We start from the raw sequence: 21,986 nt of genomic DNA, 5'->3' as shown, positions 1-21,986 counted from the left end.
GGCAAAGTAGCAAAGGGGGGACCAAAGGAAATTTTTCAAAAATGGCCGATTTTTTGGTCGAACTTCGGAAGGCTAAAAAATTAGGAAATACAAGTCGCCTGATAGCCTAATTAGTATGGATTGAAAGCTAAACTATCCTAGATTTGCGCTATGCAAAAAACCGCATGGAAAAAGACCTATTAGAAGAGAAATAACATTTTTCGCAAAAGTGTCGAAAATGGCCATTTTTCGCAAAGTAGCAAAGGGGGGACCAAAGGAAAATTTTCAAAAATGGCCGATTTTTTGGTCGAACTTCGGAAGGCTAAAAAATTAGGAAATAAAAGTCAACTGATAGCCTAATTAGTATGGATTGAAAGCTAATCTATCCTAGATTTGCGCTATGCAAAAAACCGCATGGAAAAAGACCTATTAGAAGAGAAATAACATTTTTCGCAAAAGTGTCGAAAATGGCCATTTTTCGCAAAGTAGCAAAGGGGGGACCAAAGGAAAATTTTCAAAAATGGCCGATTTTTTGGTCGAACTTCGGAAGGCTAAAAAATTAGGAAATACAAGTCGCCTGATAGCCTAATTAGTATGGATTGAAAGCTAAACTATCCTAGATTTGCGCTATGCAAAAAACCGCATGGAAAAAGACCTATTAGAAGAGAAATAACATTTTTCGCAAAAGTGTCGAAAATGGCCATTTTTCGCAAAGTAGCAAAGGGGGGACCAAAGGAAAATTTTCAAAAATGGCCGATTTTTTGGTCGAAATTCGGAAGGCTAAGAAAATAGGAAATACAAGTCGCCTGATAGCCTAATTAGTATGGATTGAAAGCTAAACTATCCTAGATTTGCGCTATGCAAAAAACCGCATGGAAAAAGACCTATTAGAAGAGAAATAACATTTTTCGCAAAAGTGTCGAAAATGGCCATTTTTCGCAAAGTAGCTGTATTGCTAGCGAGGATTAACTAACCACGGTTCTAAACAACTCCATTTATTACACCAGCTTTCTGTCAGTCGCTGTACTTTTCACAAGGGAGGTTGAATAGGGTTCAAAATCTAAATTACAGCAAATCGCGTTAGTGATATGAAAAACAGTTATCCCTTATAATCAAGCAAAGATATTTACCCAGTGGTATCTCACAGTTTCTCTAAATTCCTCTTACTAGCAAGTGACTTAAGTTGCGTAATCATGTCTATGACGTCACCTAACAAATTCTAATCACGGATTGTTGGCGATACACTCCCCCGCCAAAAAAAAGGTTACAGTAATCATAGTAAATAGTATCTGAGAGTTCACTTAGAAGTTCATTTTGTTTTCATCAATCGGTATAAGTAATACAAGTCTCTGTACAGGACGTTGAACAGTGACATATCCTTTGCCTTGGTATTGCTTCATAGGTTCGTTTACGGTGAGATTCTTGTATTGCACGTCTACTCTTCGCACTTTCCCATCTGCACCTGGGTAAACATTTGACACTTTTCCAAGCTTCCAGTTTCCTCTCACTAAGTTGGAATCTTGTATCATAACTACGTCTCCGATTTTCAAATTTCGGTGAGATGTGTGCCATTTTTGCCTTAATATCAAGCTTGGGAAGTAGTTCGAGTTCCATTTTTTCCAGAATGTATGAACAATTGTCTGGACGAACGTGAAACGTTTTTGGGTGTTCGCGTTTTCATCAAATGGGCCATTTGGTATCCTGCTTGTGGCTCTGCGTAACAGTAAGTCATTTGGGCATAAATATGCTCCGTCCTCAGGGGATGTTGGGTGTCGCCCTATTGGTCTTTCATTCAGCAAGTTGGCAATCTCGAATAAAACTGTTTGCAATTCAGAGAAGGTTAAAGCATTTTCACCAACCGAGAATTCAATTGCTCGCTTGACCGATCTTATAAGAGCTTCAGTTACTCCATTTTGCCATGGGGCATCTGCTGGGGTGAAGATCCATTGCAATCCTTTCATGACGCCATATTCCTTAATTTTCTTCCAATCCCATGTTTTTGTTATAGCGGTTAGTTCCTTACTTGCTGCAATTAGTTGAGTACCGTTGTCAGACAATAGCTTGGATGGATATCCGTTTAGGGACACAAATCTTCTGAGTACCATCAGAAATTTGTCTGTACTATAATCTGCTGCCAGATCCAGATAAACAGCTCTTGTTCCGAGACAATTAAATATTACTCCATAAGCTTTAGAGAACGTTCTCTTCTTTACCTCGTCCCGAATTTTAAAGGGACCAAAAAGATCAATTCCTGTACTGTACCATGGCGGTGCTGGCTTCAATCTGTCTTCAGGTAATTGGCCCATCACTTGCTGACTTGTTTTCTTAGCAAGTTTTTTGCAGATAACGCATCTGAACTTAATCGATTTTACCAACTTAAGGAGTTTGGGTATCCAATATTTGGTGCGCACTTTGCTGGCAGTAGTTAGAATGCCATGATGTCCTCTTGCATGAGTTTGTGCTACATAGAGATGTGAGAACGGATGATCATATGGTAGTAATATAACTTCGTTGTCACCGTAATTTGTTTGTAACTTTGCAGTACGACTGCTTACTACATAGATGCCGTCTTTGCGTGTGATAGGACACAAACGGTTGTACTTGCCATTTTCAATATCATTTCTCATGTTCTGCTGAATCTCTTTGATCCAGAAAATCTCTGACTTTTTAATATCTTCAGGTGTCAGTTCTTGCGTTGCGCTTTTAAATGACGGTTTGGGAAATTTGCTGTAAAATTTCAAAATTCTTGCAGTGACACGTAGTAGTTTGCCGTAACTCGAATATTTGGCGATGTCAATTCGTAACGCTAGGGTATCATGAGTTCCTTCTATCTTCGTTACCATTGTAGTCCGGATTACTTCGGATAGTTTTGGCTCCAAGTAATCACGAGTGATTGGCCACTTGTCTTCTGTTTGTTTAAGAAAATCGGGACCCTTTTGCCATGTGCTTTCAAGTCCAATGTCATCGGGCTTCCTGCCTCTTGTCAAACAGTCAGCTATGTTATATTTACTCTCTACCCAATACCAGTTTTCAGGGTTTGTTCCTTCCTGTATTTCACCTATTCTAGTGGCGGCGAACGTGTTGAACCCGTATGAGCTTTTCTGTATCATGGCATGTACAATCTGAGAATCTACGATGTGGTAGATCTTTTCAAAGCGATATCTACATTCCTTTTCTATGAACACTTTTAGGCGTTTGTTCAGTACCGCTCCACACAGTTCTATACGGTCAATGGACATCTTTTTTATTGGTGCAAGACGATTTTTGGACAGTATTAAATTGCTCTCAAATTGGTTATTCTTTCTTTGCCACCGTACATATGCACATGCAGCGTATGCGTCTTTGGATGCGTCACTAAACACAACGAGAATGGGGTCGCCAATAGCATCCATTGGTTTAAGGCATCTCGTAAATCTGATTTGATTCATGTCTTTCAAATCGTTGAAGAAAATAGACCAATTCTGTTGGTTTTCCTCGGGTATAGGGTCGTCCCAGTCAAGTTTCGGTTCAGTTCCCCACAAACGGCGTAAAAGAATTTTGGCCCTTACTGTAAATGGTCCTGCCAACCCTAGGGGATCATACACGCTGTTGATCTGTGACAAGATTATACGCTTTGTGAGCTGTTGGGGATCTTGGGTGGGGACGATATCGCTCGTAGACCTTGAAGTATGTATTCGCTTGGTAGTAAAGTTAACCTTGACTTCGAAACACAGTTGATCTTCTGATTGACTCCATTTAACTCCAAGTATCTTTTCTGTTTGTTCCTCGATCGGTATATTTGTTTTTTCTTGTCTGTCAGTATCGCTTGAGAACATCCACTCTTTGACTTCAAATCCTCCTTTAATAATAGCCTTCTCGATATCTTGAGTCAGTTTAATAGCTTGTTTGCGATCGTCCGTACTTTCGATTATGTCGTCCATGTACGTATTTCTTTGTATTATATCTGCTGCTTCTGGGTATTTCTCTCTTGACATCTCTGCGGTTTTTCTCAGAGCAACGGTTGCAATTGTAGCTGACGGCTTGTCACCGAATGAAACTCTGAGCATTATGTATGTGTCGGGTTCTCTTCTACTATCCATATCCCTCCACAGAAATCGGTGGGTGTGCTGATCTAACTCTGTCATCTTCACAGTGTGGTACATCTTTTTAATATCACCAATGAAGGCTACTTTATTCTCTCGGAAACGTATAAGGACTCCCAATAAGTTATTGAGTAGGTCAGGACCTTTAGCCCAATACTCATTCAAGATATGACCCATGTAATTGGCGCTGCTATTGAACACTATGCGCACTGGGGTAGATTTGGAATCAGGCTTGAGAACTTCATGATGTCCGATATAATGCACCGGTCCTTTGTAGAGTGTTAGTTCCTTTTTGGAGAGTTTCCTTGCAACTCCTCTAGTTACCATGTCTTTTATCTGGTTGTCATACACTTTTGCGTGTTCGGTGTTCCTTCTTAGACGTTTCTCGGTCGTTATCAGTTTCGCGAAAGCGACCTTCCGGTTGTCAGGAAGATTCTGAGGATCCTTGATCCAGGGATACTCAGCGACCCAGCGATTTTCCTCTTTGTTAAAGTTTAGATTTCGTTCGATTAGTTCCAGCTCTCGCTCTTCTTGAATAGTGCAGTCTTTCGCGCCTAAGGAACATTTTCCACATCTACATCCTCCACATTTCGGTTTGCATTCTACGCCAAGGTTCTCAATTTTGTAAAAGTCTTCTATATTGATTTTGCCTACAACTGTGTTGACTCTGGCATTGATGAAATCGTGATACAGATGTGATTCTTTAAGTAACGGGTGCGTTCCTCCAATACATCGCCCGAAACGATTCCTTAAGAGCACAAGATGACCGATGTTTTGTTCTCTTTCCGGGTGATAGGCTGCATATTCGTAACCGATTAAAATGTCCACAGGTCCTGAGGGTCGCTCGATTTCTTCCTTTGTGACGTTCTTGAAAAGATGTACTATGTCGTCTATGTTAACACTTTCAATGTCTGAGGTGATCCTTTCGATGCCGTAAGCTTCGAATTCGATGACGTGACCTTGTTTATCTATAAGAGGTACCTTGTATTTGTTGGTCTTAATCTTCTCGCTCTGTGCTCCAACTTTGATGACTGAAAGTTCGACTTTGGATCCTTTAAGTTTCTCTTGCTTTGCTTTAGTGTTTGTGATAAAACAAAGTGATGCGGCGTTATCCCACATTATATTAGCTTCTCCTCTTTTGGTTTTAACTCTTTGTACTTGTAACAGGCAGGTGTCAATTTTTGTATTGTGGCATACGTTTGCTGAGGCTGAGACTTGCTGAGGTGTTTCTTCCGTCTCGTGTATAGATGGATGGTGCTTTCTTGTGCAGCCGCCTACACCACAGTCTTTCCTTGATTTGCATGTACGTTGTCGATGACCGATCTTTAGGCACGACCAACAGGCTCGTTTATCTTTGATGATCGTCTTTTTCTCTTCTATTGGCTTGGCTAAATAAATTCTGCAGTCTGCTGTCCAATGTCTTCCGTGTTCATGAATCAGACATTTTGGTTTGGGTTCTTTGCTTACTTCCTCGACGCCTTCTGTATAGTGCGATGTGCCTCTGTAATGTTGATTGTTGGTCGTCGTCCGAAGAGAAGCACTGTCGTATTCAATAGCACTCCTTTGATTTTGCAGAAATTCAAGAAGACTAGGGAACTTTTTTGATTTGTCGATGTGACTTCCGTGACAACTAACCATTTCCGCCCATTTTCTTCTGATGTCTGTTGATAAAGCTTTCTCTATAATACTGACCGAACTCGTTGTTGTAATTTCCGCTTCTAGACCGAGTCTTGTGAGGTCTCTGTATCCGTCTTCTACAAGAGTCACGAATTCGATGAAACGTTTATCTTCTCCTTCCTTAAGTGTTCTGAATCTACGTATGCCGTCAATGATAACGTCTGCAATTTTGGCTGGATCTCCATACTTTTCGTCCAGTCTTCGCCACATTTCTTGCACATCGTCGTCTATGCTCTTTACCAGGCCTTCGGGTTCTTTTCCAAGACAAGAGCGTAGCACATATGCGGCATCTCTTCCACGAATTTGTGGCATGACTTGTTTGTTGAAATCTCTTTTAAACTGAGGGTAATGACGTAGTTCTCCATCAAAGTGCGGCATTTTTACCTTTTCCAGGTGTAGAAAGGAAGAAGTCGCGTCAGATTCCTGTTTTATCTGCTCTTGTTCTTTTACGTTAGTATATCTAACTACAATTTGTTCAACAATTTCGTAATAATAGGTTTGGATTTTAGCTATCCATTGCATCTCAGATTCGGCTGATTCAAAGGACAATAATTCTAACAGTTCAGCGTTAAAGGTTTTGCAATCTTGAAATTGATCTTCTATTTGTTTCTGTAAGTCTTTTAACGCAAAATTGGGCATTTCTTTTGACTGCAACGCGTGCGAAATACTTTCGTAAGAAGCTTCGAAAACAGCGCGCGCAGTGTTCCTTTTAACTTTTGCGTTGTCAATGGCCTCTTGACGAGCCGCGTGCTCGCGCGTTGCCTTTTCGCTTGTAGTGACATTTTCGACATATTTCACTTTACGATTAAATGCATTGGAATATTTTTCCTCGACTTCCGTCATCCAGATTTCTTCTTCGTCCACTAAATGCTCGTCAGTCAGGAAGTTAACATACTCTAAGTGCTTCCCTTCCAGTTCTTCCCATGCATCAACAAGTTTTGAGTAATTGGTTTCTACTACCTCGATTCCTTGGCTTGTCTCTATGGACTTGATCAAAATGTTCCGCTTTCGTGTGAAGTTTCCCTTAGCAATTCGCCGTGAATTCTTAGCTTTGTCGGTCATCTTCTGTTCCAGTCGTCGCTTAGTAGCTAACCACACTGGATTTTGAATGTATTGCTAGCGAGGATTAACTAACCACGGTTCTAAACAACTCCATTTATTACACCAGCTTTCTGTCAGTCGCTGTACTTTTCACAAGGGAGGTTGAATAGGGTTCAAAATCTAAATTACAGCAAATCGCGTTAGTGATATGAAAAACAGTTATCCCTTATAATCAAGCAAAGATATTTACCCAGTGGTATCTCACAGTTTCTCTCAATTCCTCTTACTAGCAAGTGACTTAAGTTGCGTAATCATGTCTATGACGTCACCTAACAAATTCTAATCACGGATTGTTGGCGATACAGGAGCAAAGGGGGGACCAAAGGAAATTTTTCAAAAATGGCCGATTTTTTGGTCGAACTTCGGAAGGCTAAAAAAATAGGAAATACAAGTCGCCTGATAGCCTAATTAGTATGGATTGAAAGCTAAACTATCCTAGATTTGCGCTATGCAAACAACCGCATGGAAAAAGAGCTATTAGAAGAGAAATAACATTTTTCGCAAAAGTGTCGAAAATGGCCATTTTTCGCAAAGTAGCAAAGGGGGGACCAAAGGAAATTTTTCAAAAATGGCCGATTTTTTGGTCGAACTTCGGAAGGCTAAAAAAATAGGAAATACAAGTCGCCTGATAGCCTAATTAGTATGGATTGAAAGCTAAACTATCCTAGATTTGCGCTATGCAAAAAACCGCATGGAAAAAGACCTATTAGAAGAGAAATAACATTTTTCGCAAAAGTGTCGAAAATGGCCATTTTTCGCAAAGTAGCAAAGGGGGGACCAAAGGAAATTTTTCAAAAATGGCCGATTTTTTGGTCAAATTTCGCAAGGCTAAAAAAATAGGAAATACAAGTCGCCTGATAGCCTAATTAGTATGGATTGAAAGCTAAACTATCCTAAATTTGCGCTATGCAAAAAACCGCATGGAAAAAGACCTATTAGAAGAGAAATAACATTTTTCGCAAAAGTGTCGAAAATGGCCATTTTTCGCAAAGTAGCAAAGTGGGGACCAAAGGAAATTTTTCAAAAATGGCCGATTTTTTGGTCGAACTTCGGAAGGCTAAAAAAATAGGAAATACAAGTCGCCTGATAGCCTAATTAGTATGGATTGAAAGCTAAACTATCCTAGATTTGCGCTATGCAAAAAACCGCATGGAAAAAGACCTATTAGAAGAGAAATAACATTTTTCGCAAAAGTGTCGAAAATGGCCATTTTTGGCAAAGTAGCAAAGGGGGGACCAAAGGAAATTTTTCAAAAATAGCCGATTTTTTGGTCGAACTTCGGAAGGCTAAAAAAATAGGAAATACAAGTCGCCTGATAGCCTAATTAGTATGGATTGAAAGCTAAACTATCCTAGATTTGCGCTATGCAAAAAACCGCATGGAAAAAGACCTATTAGAAGAGAAATAACATTTTTCGCAAAAGTGTCGAAAATGGCCATTTTTGGCAAAGTAGCAAAGGGGGGACCAAAGGAAATTTTTCAAAAATGGCCGATTTTTTGGTCGAACTTCGGAAGGCTAATAAATTAGGAAATACAAGTCGCCTGATAGGCTAATTAGTATGGATTGAAAGCTAAACTATCCTAGATTTGCGCTATGCAAAAAACCGCATGGAAAAAGACCTATTAGAAGAGAAATAACATTTTTCGCAAAAGTATCGAAAATGGCCATTTTTCGCAAAGTAGCAAAGGGGGGACCAAAGGAAATTTGTCAAAAATGGCCGATTTTTTGGTCGAACTTAGGAAGGCTAAAAAAATAGGAAATACAAGTCGCCTGATAGCCTAATTAGTATGGATTGAAAGCTAAACTATCCTAGATTTGCGCTATGCAAAAAACCGCATGGAAAAAGACCTATTAAAAGAAAAATAACATTTTTCGCAAAAGTGTCGAAAATGGCCATTTTTCGCAAAGTAGCAAAGGGGGGACCAAAGGAAATTTTTCAAAAATGGGCGATTTTTTGGTCGAACTTCGGAAGGCTAAAAAATTAGGAAATACAAGTCGCCTGATAGCCTAATTTGTATGGATTGAAAGCTAAACTATCCTAGATTTGCGCTATGCAAAAAACCGCATGGAAAAAGACCTATTAGAAGAGAAATAACATTTTTCGCAAAAGTGTCGAAAATGGCCATTTTTCGCAAAGTAGCAAAGTGGGGACCAAAGGAAATTTTTCAAAAATGGCCGATTTTTTGGTCGAACTTCGGAAGGCTAAAAAATTAGGAAATACAAGTCGCCTGATAGCCTAATTTGTATGGATTGAAAGCTAAACTATCCTAGATTTGCGCTATGCAAAAAACCGCATGGAAAAAGACCTATTAGAAGAGAAATAACATTTTTCGCAAAAGTGTCGAAAATGGCCATTTTTCGCAAAGTAGCAAAGGGGGGACCAAAGGAAATTTTTCAAAAATGGCCGATTTTTTGGTCGAACTTCCGAAGGCTAAAAAAATAGGAAATACAAGTCGCCTGATAGCCTAATTAGTATGGATTGAAAGCTAAACTATCCTAGATTTGCGCTACGCAAAAAACCGCATGGAAAAAGACCTATTAGAAGAGAAATAACATTTTTCGCAAAAGTGTCGAAAATGGCCATTTTTCGCAAAGTAGCAAAGGGGGGACCAAAGGAAATTTTTCAAAAATGGCCGATTTTTTGGTCGAACTTCGGAAGGCTAAAAAAGTAGGAAATACAAGTCGCCTGATAGCCTAATTTGTATGGATTGAAAGCTAAACTATCCTAGATTTGCGCTATGCAAAAAACCGCATGGAAAAAGACCTATTAGAAGAGAAATAACATTTTTCGCAAAAGTGTCGAAAATGGCCATTTTTCGCAAAGTAGCAAAGGGGGGACCAAAGGAAATTTTTCAAAAATGGCCGATTTTTTGGTCGAACTTCGGAAGGCTAAAAAAATAGGAAATACAAGTCGCCTGATAGCCTAATTAGTATGGATTGAAAGCTAAACTATCCTAGATTTGCGCTATGCAAAAAACCGCATGGAAAAAGACCTATTAGAAGAGAAATAACATTTTTCGCAAAAGTGTCGAAAATGGCCATTTTTCGCAAAGTAGCAAAGGGGGGACCAAAGGAAATTTTTCAAAAATGGCCGATTTTTTCGTCGAACTTCGGAAGGCTAAAAAATTAGGAAATACAAGTCGCCTGATAGCCTAATTAGTATGGATTGAAAGCTAAACTATCCTAGATTTGCGCTATGCAAAAAACCGCATGGAAAACGACCTATTAGAAGAGAAATAACATTTTTCGCAAAAGTGTCGAAAATGGCCATTTTTCGCAAAGTAGCAAAGGGGGGACCAAAGGAAATTTTTCAAAAATGGCCGATTTTTTGGTCGAACTTCGGAAGGCTAAAAAATTAGGAAATACAAGTCGCCTGATAGCCTAATTAGTATGGATTGAAAGCTAAACTATCTTAGATGTGCGCTATGCAAAAAACCGCATGGAAAAAGACCTATTAGAAGAGAAATAACATTTTTCGCAAAAGTGTCGAAAATGGCCATTTTTCGCAAAGTAGCAAAGGGGGGACCAAAGGAAATTTTTCAAAAATGGCCGATTTTTTGGTCGAAATTCGGAAGGCTAAAAAAATAGGAAATACAAGTCGCCTGATAGCCTAATTAGTATGGATTGAAAGCTAAACTATCCTAGATTTGCGCTATGCAAAAAACCGCATGGAAAAAGACCTATTAGAAGAGAAATAACATTTTTCGCAAAAGTGACGAAAATGGCCATTTTTTGCAAAGTAGCAAAGGGGGGACCAAAGGAAATTTTTCAAAAATGGCCGATTTTTTGGTCGAACTTCGGAAGGCTAAAAAAATAGGAAATACAAGTCGCCTGATAGCCTAATTAGTATGGATTGAAAGCTAAACTATCCTAGATTTGCGCTATGCAAAAAACCGCATGGAAAAAGACCTATTAGCAGAGAAATAACATTTTTCGCAAAAGTGTCGAAAATGGCCATTTTTGGCAAAGTAGCAAAGGGGGGACAAAAGGAAATTTTTCAAAAATGGCCGATTTTTTGGTCGAACTTCGGAAGGCTAAAAAATTAGGAAATACAAGTCGCCTGATAGCCTAATTAGTATGGATTGAAAGCTAAACTATCCTAGATTTGCGCTATGCAAAAAACCGCATGGAAAAAGACCTATTAGAAGAGAAATAACATTTTTCGCAAAAGTGTCGAAAATGGCCATCTTGGCAAAGTAGCAAAGGGGGGACCAAAGGAAAATTTTCAAAAATGGCCGATTTTTTGGTCGAACTTCGGAAGGCTAAAAAAATAGGAAATACAAGTCGCCTGATAGCCTAATTAGTATGGATTGAAAGCTAAACTATCCTAGATTTGCGCTATGCAAAAAACCGCATGGAAAAAGACCTATTAGAAGAGAAATAACATTTTTCGCAAAAGTGTCGAAAATGGCCATTTTTCGCAAAGTAGCAAAGGGGGGACCAAAGGAAATTTTTAAAAAATGAACGATTTTTTGGTCGAACTTCGGAAGGCTAAAAAATTAGGAAATACAAGTCGCCTGATAGCCTAATTAGTATGGATTGAAAGCTAAACTATCTTAGATGTGCGCTATGCAAAAAACCGCATGGAAAAAGACCTATTAGAAGAGAAATAACATTTTTCGCAAAAGTGTCGAAAATGGCCATTTTTCGCAAAGTAGCAAAGGGGGGACCAAAGGAAATTTTTCAAAAATGGCCGATTTTTTGGTCGAACTTCGGAAGGCTAAAAAAATAGGAAATACAAGTCGCCTGATAGCCTAATTAGTATGGATTGAAAGCTAAACTATCCTAGATTTGCGCTATGCAAAAAACCGCATGGAAAAAGACCTATTAGAAGAGAAATAACATTTTTCGCAAAAGTGTCGAAAATGGCCATTTTTGGCAAAGTAGCAAAGGGGGGACCAAAGGAAATTTTTCAAAAATGGCCGATTTTTTGGTCGAACTTCGGAAGGCTAAAAAAATAGCTGATAGCCTAATTAGTATGGATTGAAAGCTAAACTATCCTAGATTTGCGCTATGCAAAAAACCGCATGGAAAAAGACCTATTAGAAGAGAAATAACATTTTTCGCAAAAGTGTCGAAAATGGCCATTTTTCGCAAAGTAGCAAAGGGGGGACCAAAGGAAATTTTTAAAAAATGAACGATTTTTTGGTCGAACTTCGGAAGGCTAAAAAAATAGGAAATACAAGTCGCCTGATAGCCTAATTAGTATGGATTGAAAGCTAAACTATCCTAGATTTGCGCTATGCAAAAAACCGCATGGAAAAAGACCTATTAGAAGAGAAATAACATTTTTCGCAAAAGTGTCGAAAATGGCCATTTTTCGCAAAGTAGCAAAGGGGGGACCAAAGGAAATTTTTCAAAAATGGCCGATTTTTTGGTCGAACTTCGGAAGGCTAAAAAAATAGGAAATACAAGTCGCCTGATAGCCTAATTAGTATGGATTGAAAGCTAAACTATCCTAGATTTGCGCTATGCAAAAAACCGCATGGAAAAAGACCTATTAGAAGAGAAATAACATTTTTCGCAAAAGTGTCGAAAATGGCCATTTTTCGCAAAGTAGCAAAGGGGGGACCAAAGGAAATTTTCAAAAATGGCCGATTTTTTGGTCGAACTTCGGAAGGCTAAAAAAATAGGAAATACAAGTCGCCTGATAGCCTAATTAGTATGGATTGAAAGCTAAACTATCCTAGATTTGCGCTATGCAAAAAACCGCATGGAAAAAGACCTATTAGAAGAGAAATAACATTTTTCGCAAAAGTGTCGAAAATGGCCATTTTTCGCAAAGTAGCAAAGGGGGGACCAAAGGAAATTTTCAAAAATGGCCGATTTTTTGGTCGAACTTCGGAAGGCTAAAAAAATAGGAAATACAAGTCGCCTGATAGCCTAATTAGTATGGATTGAAAGCTAAACTATCCTAGATTTGCGCTATGCAAAAAACCGCATGGAAAAAGACCTATTAGAAGAGAAATAACATTTTTCGCAAAAGTGTCGAAAATGGCCATTTTTCGCAAAGTAGCAAAGGGGGGACCAAAGGAAATTTTTCAAAAATGGCCGATTTTTTGGTCGAACTTCGGAAGGCTAAAAAAATAGGAAATACAAGTCGCCTGATAGCCTAATTAGTATGGATTGAAAGCTAAACTATCCTAGATTTGCGCTATGCAAAAAACCGCATGGAAAAAGACCTATTAGAAGAGAAATAACATTTTTCGCAAAAGTGTCGAAAATGGCCATTTTTCGCAAAGTAGCAAAGGGGGGACCAAAGGAAATTTTTCAAAAATGGCCGATTTTTTGGTCGAACTTCGGAAGGCTAAAAAAATAGGAAATACAAGTCGCCTGATAGCCTAATTAGTATGGATTGAAAGCTAAACTATCCTAGATTTGCGCTATGCAAAAAACCGCATGGAAAAAGACCTATTAGAAGAGAAATAACATTTTTCGCAAAAGTGTCGAAAATGGCCATTTTTCGCAAAGTAGCAAAGGGGGGACCAAAGGAAATTTTTCAAAAATGGCCGATTTTTTGGTCGAACTTCGGAAGGCTAAAAAAATAGGAAATACAAGTCGCCTGATAGCCTAATTAGTATGGATTGAAAGCTAAACTATCCTAGATTTGCGCTATGCAAAAAACCGCATGGAAAAAGACCTATTAGAAGAGAAATAACATTTTTCGCAAAAGTGTCGAAAATGGCCATTTTTCGCAAAGTAGCAAAGGGGGGACCAAAGGAAATTTTTCAAAAATGGCCGATTTTTTGGTCGAACTTCGGAAGGCTAAAAAAATAGGAAATACAAGTCGCCTGATAGCCTAATTAGTATGGATTGAAAGCTAAACTATCCTAGATTTGCGCTATGCAAAAAACCGCATGGAAAAAGACCTATTAGAAGAGAAATAACATTTTTCGCAAAAGTGTCGAAAATGGCCATTTTTCGCAAAGTAGCAAAGGGGGGACCAAAGGAAATTTTTCAAAAATGGCCGATTTTTTGGTCGAACTTCGGAAGGCTAAAAAAATAGGAAATACAAGTCGCCTGATAGCCTAATTAGTATGGATTGAAAGCTAAACTATCCTAGATTTGCGCTATGCAAAAAACCGCATGGAAAAAGACCTATTAGAAGAGAAATAACATTTTTCGCAAAAGTGTCGAAAATGGCCATTTTTCGCAAAGTAGCAAAGGGGGGACCAAAGGAAATGTTTCAAAAATGGCCGATTTTTTGGTCGAACTTCGGAAGGCTAAAAAAATAGGAAATACAAGTCGCCTGATAGCCTAATTAGTATGGATTGAAAGCTAAACTATCCTAGATTTGCGCTATGCAAAAAACCGCATGGAAAAAGACCTATTAGAAGAGAAATAACATTTTTCGCAAAAGTGTCGAAAATGGCCATTTTTCGCAAAGTAGCAAAGGGGGGACCAAAGGAAATTTTTCAAAAATGGCCGATTTTTTGGTCGAACTTCGGAAGGCTAAAAAAATAGGAAATACAAGTCGCCTGATAGCCTAATTAGTATGGATTGAAAGCTAAACTATCCTAGATTTGCGCTATGCAAAAAACCGCATGGAAAAAGACCTATTAGAAGAGAAATAACATTTTTCGCAAAAGTGTCGAAAATGGCCATTTTTCGCAAAGTAGCAAAGGGGGGACCAAAGGAAATTTTTCAAAAATGGCCGATTTTTTGGTCGAACTTCGGAAGGCTAAAAAAATAGGAAATACAAGTCGCCTGATAGCCTAATTAGTATGGATTGAAAGCTAAACTATCCTAGATTTGCGCTATGCAAAAAACCGCATGGAAAATCCTATTAGAAGAGAAATAACATTTTTCGCAAAAGTGTCGAAAATGGCCATTTTTCGCAAAGTAGCAAAGGGGGGACCAAAGGAAATTTTCAAAAATGGCCGATTTTTTGGTCGAACTTCGGAAGGCTAAAAAAATAGGAAATACAAGTCGCCTGATAGCCTAATTAGTATGGATTGAAAGCTAAACTATCCTAGATTTGCGCTATGCAAAAAACCGCATGGAAAAAGACCTATTAGAAGAGAAATAACATTTTTCGCAAAAGTGTCGAAAATGGCCATTTTTCGCAAAGTAGCAAAGGGGGGACCAAAGGAAATTTTTCAAAAATGGCCGATTTTTTGGTCGAACTTCGGAAGGCTAAAAAAATAGGAAATACAAGTCGCCTGATAGCCTAATTAGTATGGATTGAAAGCTAAACTATCCTAGATTTGCGCTATGCAAAAAACCGCATGGAAAAAGACCTATTAGAAGAGAAATAACATTTTTCGCAAAAGTGTCGAAAATGGCCATTTTTCGCAAAGTAGCAAAGGGGGGACCAAAGGAAATTTTTCAAAAATGGCCGATTTTTTGGTCGAACTTCGGAAGGCTAAAAAAATAGGAAATACAAGTCGCCTGATAGCCTAATTAGTATGGATTGAAAGCTAAACTATCCTAGATTTGCGCTATGCAAAAAACCGCATGGAAAAAGACCTATTAGAAGAGAAATAACATTTTTCGCAAAAGTGTCGAAAATGGCCATTTTTCGCAAAGTAGCAAAGGGGGGACCAAAGGAAATTTTTCAAAAATGGCCGATTTTTTGGTCGAACTTCGGAAGGCTAAAAAAATAGGAAATACAAGTCGCCTGATAGCCTAATTAGTATGGATTGAAAGCTAAACTATCCTAGATTTGCGCTATGCAAAAAACCGCATGGAAAAAGACCTATTAGAAGAGAAATAACATTTTTCGCAAAAGTGTCGAAAATGGCCATTTTTCGCAAAGTAGCAAAGGGGGGACCAAAGGAAATTTTTCAAAAATGGCCGATTTTTTGGTCGAACTTCGGAAGGCTAAAAAAATAGGAAATACAAGTCGCCTGATAGCCTAATTAGTATGGATTGAAAGCTAAACTATCCTAGATTTGCGCTATGCAAAAAACCGCATGGAAAAAGACCTATTAGAAGAGAAATAACATTTTTCGCAAAAGTGTCGAAAATGGCCATTTTTCGCAAAGTAGCAAAGGGGGGACCAAAGGAAATTTTTCAAAAATGGCCGATTTTTTGGTCGAACTTCGGAAGGCTAAAAAAATAGGAAATACAAGTCGCCTGATAGCCTAATTAGTATGGATTGAAAGCTAAACTATCCTAGATTTGCGCTATGCAAAAAACCGCATGGAAAAAGACCTATTAGAAGAGAAATAACATTTTTCGCAAAAGTGTCGAAAATGGCCATTTTTCGCAAAGTAGCAAAGGGGGGACCAAAGGAAATTTTTCAAAAATGGCCGATTTTTTGGTCGAACTTCGGAAGGCTAAAAAAATAGGAAATACAAGTCGCCTGATAGCCTAATTAGTATGGATTGAAAGCTAAACTATCCTAGATTTGCGCTATGCAAAAAACCGCATGGAAAAAGACCTATTAGAAGAGAAATAACATTTTTCGCAAAAGTGTCGAAAATGGCCATTTTTCGCAAAGTAGCAAAGGGGGGACCAAAGGAAATTTTTCAAAAATGGCCGATTTTTTGGTCGAACTTCGGAAGGCTAAAAAAATAGGAAATACAAGTCGCCTGATAGCCTAATTAGTATGGATTGAAAGCTAAACTATCCTAGATTTGCGCTATGCAAAAAACCGCATGGAAAAAGACCTATTAGAAGAGAAATAACATTTTTCGCAAAAGTGTCGAAAATGGCCATTTTTCGCAAAGTAGCAAAGGGGGGACCAAAGGAAATTTCTTTCAAAAATGGCCGATTTTTTGGTCGAACTTCGGAAGGCTAAAAAAATAGGAAATACAAGTCGCCTGATAGCCTAATTAGTATGGATTGAAAGCTAAACTATCCTAGATTTGCGCTATGCAAAAAACCGCATGGAAAAAGACCTATTAGAAGAGAAATAACATTTTTCGCAAAAGTGTCGAAAATGGCCATTTTTCGCAAAGTAGCAAAGGGGGGACCAAAGGAAATTTTTCAAAAATGGCCGATTTTTTGGTCGAACTTCGGAAGGCTAAAAAAATAGGAAATACAAGTCGCCTGATAGCCTAATTAGTATGGATTGAAAGCTAAACTATCCTAGATTTGCGCTATGCAAAAAACCGCATGGAAAAAGACCTATTAGAAGAGAAATAACATTTTTCGCAAAAGTGTCGAAAATGGCCATTTTTCGCAAAGTAGCAAAGGGGGGACCAAAGGAAATTTTTCAAAAATGGCCGATTTTTTGGTCGAACTTCGGAAGGCTAAAAAAATAGGAAATACAAGTCGCCTGATAGCCTAATTAGTATGGATTGAAAGCTAAACTATCCTAGATTTGCGCTATGCAAAAAACCGCATGGAAAAAGACCTATTAGAAGAGAAATAACATTTTTCGCAAAAGTGTCGAAAATGGCCATTTTTCGCAAAGTAGCAAAGGGGGGACCAAAGGAAATTTTTCAAAAATGGCCGATTTTTTGGTCGAACTTCGGAAGGCTAAAAAAATAGGAAATACAAGTCGCCTGATAGCCTAATTAGTATGGATTGAAAGCTAAACTATCCTAGATTTGCGCTATGCAAAAAACCGCATGGAAAAAGACCTATTAGAAGAGAAATAACATTTTTCGCAAAAGTGTCGAAAATGGCCATTTTTCGCAAAGTAGCAAAGGGGGGACCAAAGGAAATTTTTCAAAAATGGCCGATTTTTTGGTCGAACTTCGGAAGGCTAAAAAAATAGGAAATACAAGTCGCCTGATAGCCTAATTAGTATGGATTGAAAGCTAAACTATCCTAGATTTGCGCTATGCAAAAAACCGCATGGAAAAAGACCTATTAGAAGAGAAATAACATTTTTCGCAAAAGTGTCGAAAATGGCCATTTTTCGCAAAGTAGCAAAGGGGGGACCAAAGGAAATATTTCAAAAATGGCCGATTTTTTGGTCGAACTTCGGAAGGCTAAAAAAATAGGAAATACAAGTCGCCTGATAGCCTAATTAGTATGGATTGAAAGCTAAACTATCCTAGATTTGCGCTATGCAAAAAACCGCATGGAAAAAGACCTATTAGAAGAGAAATAACATTTTTCGCAAAAGTGTCGAAAATGGCCATTTTTCGCAAAGTAGCAAAGGGGGGACCAAAGGAAATTTTGCAAAAATGGCCGATTTTTTGGTCGAACTTCGGAAGGCTAAAAAAATAGGAAATACAAGTCGCCTGATAGCCTAATTAGTATGGATTGAAAGCTAAACTATCCTAGATTTGCGCTATGCAAAAAACCGCATGGAAAAAGACCTATTAGAAGAGAAATAACATTTTTCGCAAAAGTGTCGAAAATGGCCATTTTTCGCAAAGTAGCAAAGGGGGGACCAAAGGAAATTTTTCAAAAATGGCCGATTTTTTGGTCGAACTTCGGAAGGCTAAAAAAATAGGAAATACAAGTCGCCTGATAGCCTAATTAGTATGGATTGAAAGCTAAACTATCCTAGATTTGCGCTATGCAAAAAACCGCATGGAAAAAGACCTATTAGAAGAGAAATAACATTTTTCGCAAAAGTGTCGAAAATGGCCATTTTTCGCAAAGTAGCAAAGGGGGGACCAAAGGAAATTTTCAAAAATGGCCGATTTTTTGGTCGAACTTCGGAAGGCTAAAAAAATAGGAAATACAAGTCGCCTGATAGCCTAATTAGTATGGATTGAAAGCTAAACTATCCTAGATTTGCGCTATGCAAAAAACCGCATGGAAAAAGACCTATTAGAAGAGAAATAACATTTTTCGCAAAAGTGTCGAAAATGGCCATTTTTCGCAAAGTAGCAAAGGGGGGACCAAAGGAAATTTTCAAAAATGGCCGATTTTTTGGTCGAACTTCGGAAGGCTAAAAAAATAGGAAATACAAGTCGCCTGATAGCCTAATTAGTATGGATTGAAAGCTAAACTATCCTAGATTTGCGCTATGCAAAAAACCGCATGGAAAAAGACCTATTAGAAGAGAAATAACATTTTTCGCAAAAGTGTCGAAAATGGCCATTTTTCGCAAAGTAGCAAAGGGGGGACCAAAGGAAATTTTCAAAAATGGCCGATTTTTTGGTCGAACTTCGGAAGGCTAAAAAAATAGGAAATACAAGTCGCCTGATAGCCTAATTAGTATGGATTGAAAGCTAAACTATCCTAGATTTGCGCTATGCAAAAAACCGCATGGAAAAAGACCTATTAGAAGAGAAATAACATTTTTCGCAAAAGTGTCGAAAATGGCCATTTTTCGCAAAGTAGCAAAGGGGGGACCAAAGGAAATTTTTCAAAAATGGCCGATTTTTTGGTCGAACTTCGGAAGGCTAAAAAAATAGGAAATACAAGTCGCCTGATAGCCTAATTAGTATGGATTGAAAGCTAAACTATCCTAGATTTGCGCTATGCAAAAAACCGCATGGAAAAAGACCTATTAGAAGAGAAATAACATTTTTCGCAAAAGTGTCGAAAATGGCCATTTTTCGCAAAGTAGCAAAGGGGGGACCAAAGGAAATTTTCCAAAATGGCCGATTTTTTGGTCGAACTTCGGAAGGCTAAAAAAATAGGAAATACAAGTCGCCTGATAGCCTAATTAGTATGGATTGAAAGCTAAACTATCCTAGATTTGCGCTATGCAAAAAACCGCATGGAAAAAGACCTATTAGAAGAGAAATAACATTTTTCGCAAAAGTGTCGAAAATGGCCATTTTTCGCAAAGTAGCAAAGGGGGGACCAAAGGAAATTTTTCAAAAATGGCCGATTTTTTGGTCGAACTTCGGAAGGCTAAAAAAATAGGAAATACAAGTCGCCTGATAGCCTAATTAGTATGGATTGAAAGCTAAACTATCCTAGATTTGCGCTATGCAAAAAACCGCATGGAAAAAGACCTATTAGAAGAGAAATAACATTTTTCGCAAAAGTGTCGAAAATGGCCATTTTTCGCAAAGTAGCAAAGGGGGGACCAAAGGAAATTTTTCAAAAATGGCCGATTTTTTGGTCGAACTTCGGAAGGCTAAAAAAATAGGAAATACAAGTCGCCTGATAGCCTAATTAGTATGGATTGAAAGCTAAACTATCCTAGATTTGCGCTATGCAAAAAACCGCATGGAAAAAGACCTATTAGAAGAGAAATAACATTTTTCGCAAAAGTGTCGAAAATGGCCATTTTTCGCAAAGTAGCAAAGGGGGGACCAAAGGAAATTTTTCAAAAATGGCCGATTTTTTGGTCGAACTTCGGAAGGCTAAAAAAATAGGAAATACAAGTCGCCTGATAGCCTAATTAGTATGGATTGAAAGCTAAACTATCCTAGATTTGCGCTATGCAAAAAACCGCATGGAAAAAGACCTATTAGAAGAGAAATAACATTTTTCGCAAAAGTGTCGAAAATGGCCATTTTTCGCAAAGTAGCAAAGGGGGGACCAAAGGAAATTTTTCAAAAATGGCCGATTTTTTGGTCGAACTTCGGAAGGCTAAAAAAATAGGAAATACAAGTCGCCTGATAGCCTAATTAGTATGGATTGAAAGCTAAACTATCCTAGATTTGCGCTATGCAAAAAACCGCATGGAAAAAGACCTATTAGAAGAGAAATAACATTTTTCGCAAAAGTGTCGAAAATGGCCATTTTTCGCAAAGTAGCAAAGGGGGGACCAAAGGAAATTTTTCAAAAATGGCCGATTTTTTGGTCGAACTTCGGAAGGCTAAAAAAATAGGAAATACAAGTCGCCTGATAGCCTAATTAGTATGGATTGAAAGCTAAACTATCCTAGATTTGCGCTATGCAAAAAACCGCATGGAAAAAGACCTATTAGAAGAGAAATAACATTTTTCGCAAAAGTGTCGAAAATGGCCATTTTTCGCAAAGTAGCAAAGGGGGGACCAAAGGAAATTTTTCAAAAATGGCCGATTTTTTGGTCGAACTTCGGAAGGCTAAAAAAATAGGAAATACAAGTCGCCTGATAGCCTAATTAGTATGGATTGAAAGCTAAACTATCCTAGATTTGCGCTATGCAAAAAACCGCATGGAAAAAGACCTATTAGAAGAGAAATAACATTTTTCGCAAAAGTGTCGAAAATGGCCATTTTTCGCAAAGTAGCAAAGGGGGGACCAAAGGAAATTTTTCAAAAATGGCCGATTTTTTGGTCGAACTTCGGAAGGCTAAAAAAATAGGAAATACAAGTCGCCTGATAGCCTAATTAGTATGGATTGAAAGCTAAACTATCCTAGATTTGCGCTATGCAAAAAACCGCATGGAAAAAGACCTATTAGAAGAGAAATAACATTTTTCGCAAAAGTGTCGAAAATGGCCATTTTTCGCAAAGTAGCAAAGGGGGGACCAAAGGAAATTTTTCAAAAATGGCCGATTTTTTGGTCGAACTTCGGAAGGCTAAAAAAATAGGAAATACAAGTCGCCTGATAGCCTAATTAGTATGGATTGAAAGCTAAACTATCCTAGATTTGCGCTATGCAAAAAACCGCATGGAAAAAGACCTATTAGAAGAGAAATAACATTTTTCGCAAAAGTGTCGAAAATGGCCATTTTTCGCAAAGTAGCAAAGGGGGGACCAAAGGAAATTTTTCAAAAATGGCCGATTTTTTGGTCGAACTTCGGAAGGCTAAAAAAATAGGAAATACAAGTCGCCTGATAGCCTAATTAGTATGGATTGAAAGCTAAACTATCCTAGATTTGCGCTATGCAAAAAACCGCATGGAAAAAGACCTATTAGAAGAGAAATAACATTTTTCGCAAAAGTGTCGAAAATGGCCATTTTTCGCAAAGTAGCAAAGGGGGGACCAAAGGAAATTTTCAAAAATGGCCGATTTTTTGGTCGAACTTCGGAAGGCTAAAAAAATAGGAAATACAAGTCGCCTGATAGCCTAATTAGTATGGATTGAAAGCTAAACTATCCTAGATTTGCGCTATGCAAAAAACCGCATGGAAAAAGACCTATTAGAAGAGAAATAACATTTTTCGCAAAAGTGTCGAAAATGGCCATTTTTCGCAAAGTAGCAAAGGGGGGACCAAAGGAAATTTTTCAAAAATGGCCGATTTTTTGGTCGAACTTCGGAAGGCTAAAAAAATAGGAAATACAAGTCGCCTGATAGCCTAATTAGTATGGATTGAAAGCTAAACTATCCTAGATTTGCGCTATGCAAAAAACCGCATGGAAAAAGACCTATTAGAAGAGAAATAACATTTTTCGCAAAAGTGTCGAA

At 38.2% G+C, this 21,986-nt stretch overlaps 1 protein-coding gene across 1 annotated transcript; it reads right to left on the bottom strand.

Annotated features, from left to right (window-relative positions):
• Window positions 1–1,280: 1,280 nt before the first annotated feature.
• Window positions 1,281–6,800, bottom strand: LOC138057665 (uncharacterized). The gene has a single exon (XM_068903598.1). The coding sequence runs from the start codon at window positions 6,798–6,800 to the stop codon at window positions 1,281–1,283; it is 5,520 nt and encodes a 1,839-aa protein (XP_068759699.1).
• Window positions 6,801–21,986: the final 15,186 nt, after the last annotated feature.

The sequence above is a fragment of the Montipora capricornis genome, chromosome 7, assembly GCF_036669925.1.
Source record: "Montipora capricornis isolate CH-2021 chromosome 7, ASM3666992v2, whole genome shotgun sequence".
Classification (NCBI taxonomy): domain Eukaryota; kingdom Metazoa; phylum Cnidaria; class Anthozoa; order Scleractinia; family Acroporidae; genus Montipora; species Montipora capricornis.
This window is presented reverse-complemented; position numbering and strand designations above follow the sequence as displayed.

Coding starts and splice junctions, on each gene's coding strand:
- LOC138057665 (XM_068903598.1), bottom strand. CDS start 6,800: ATGACCGACAAAGCTAAGAATTCACGGCGAATTGCTAAGGGAAACTTC.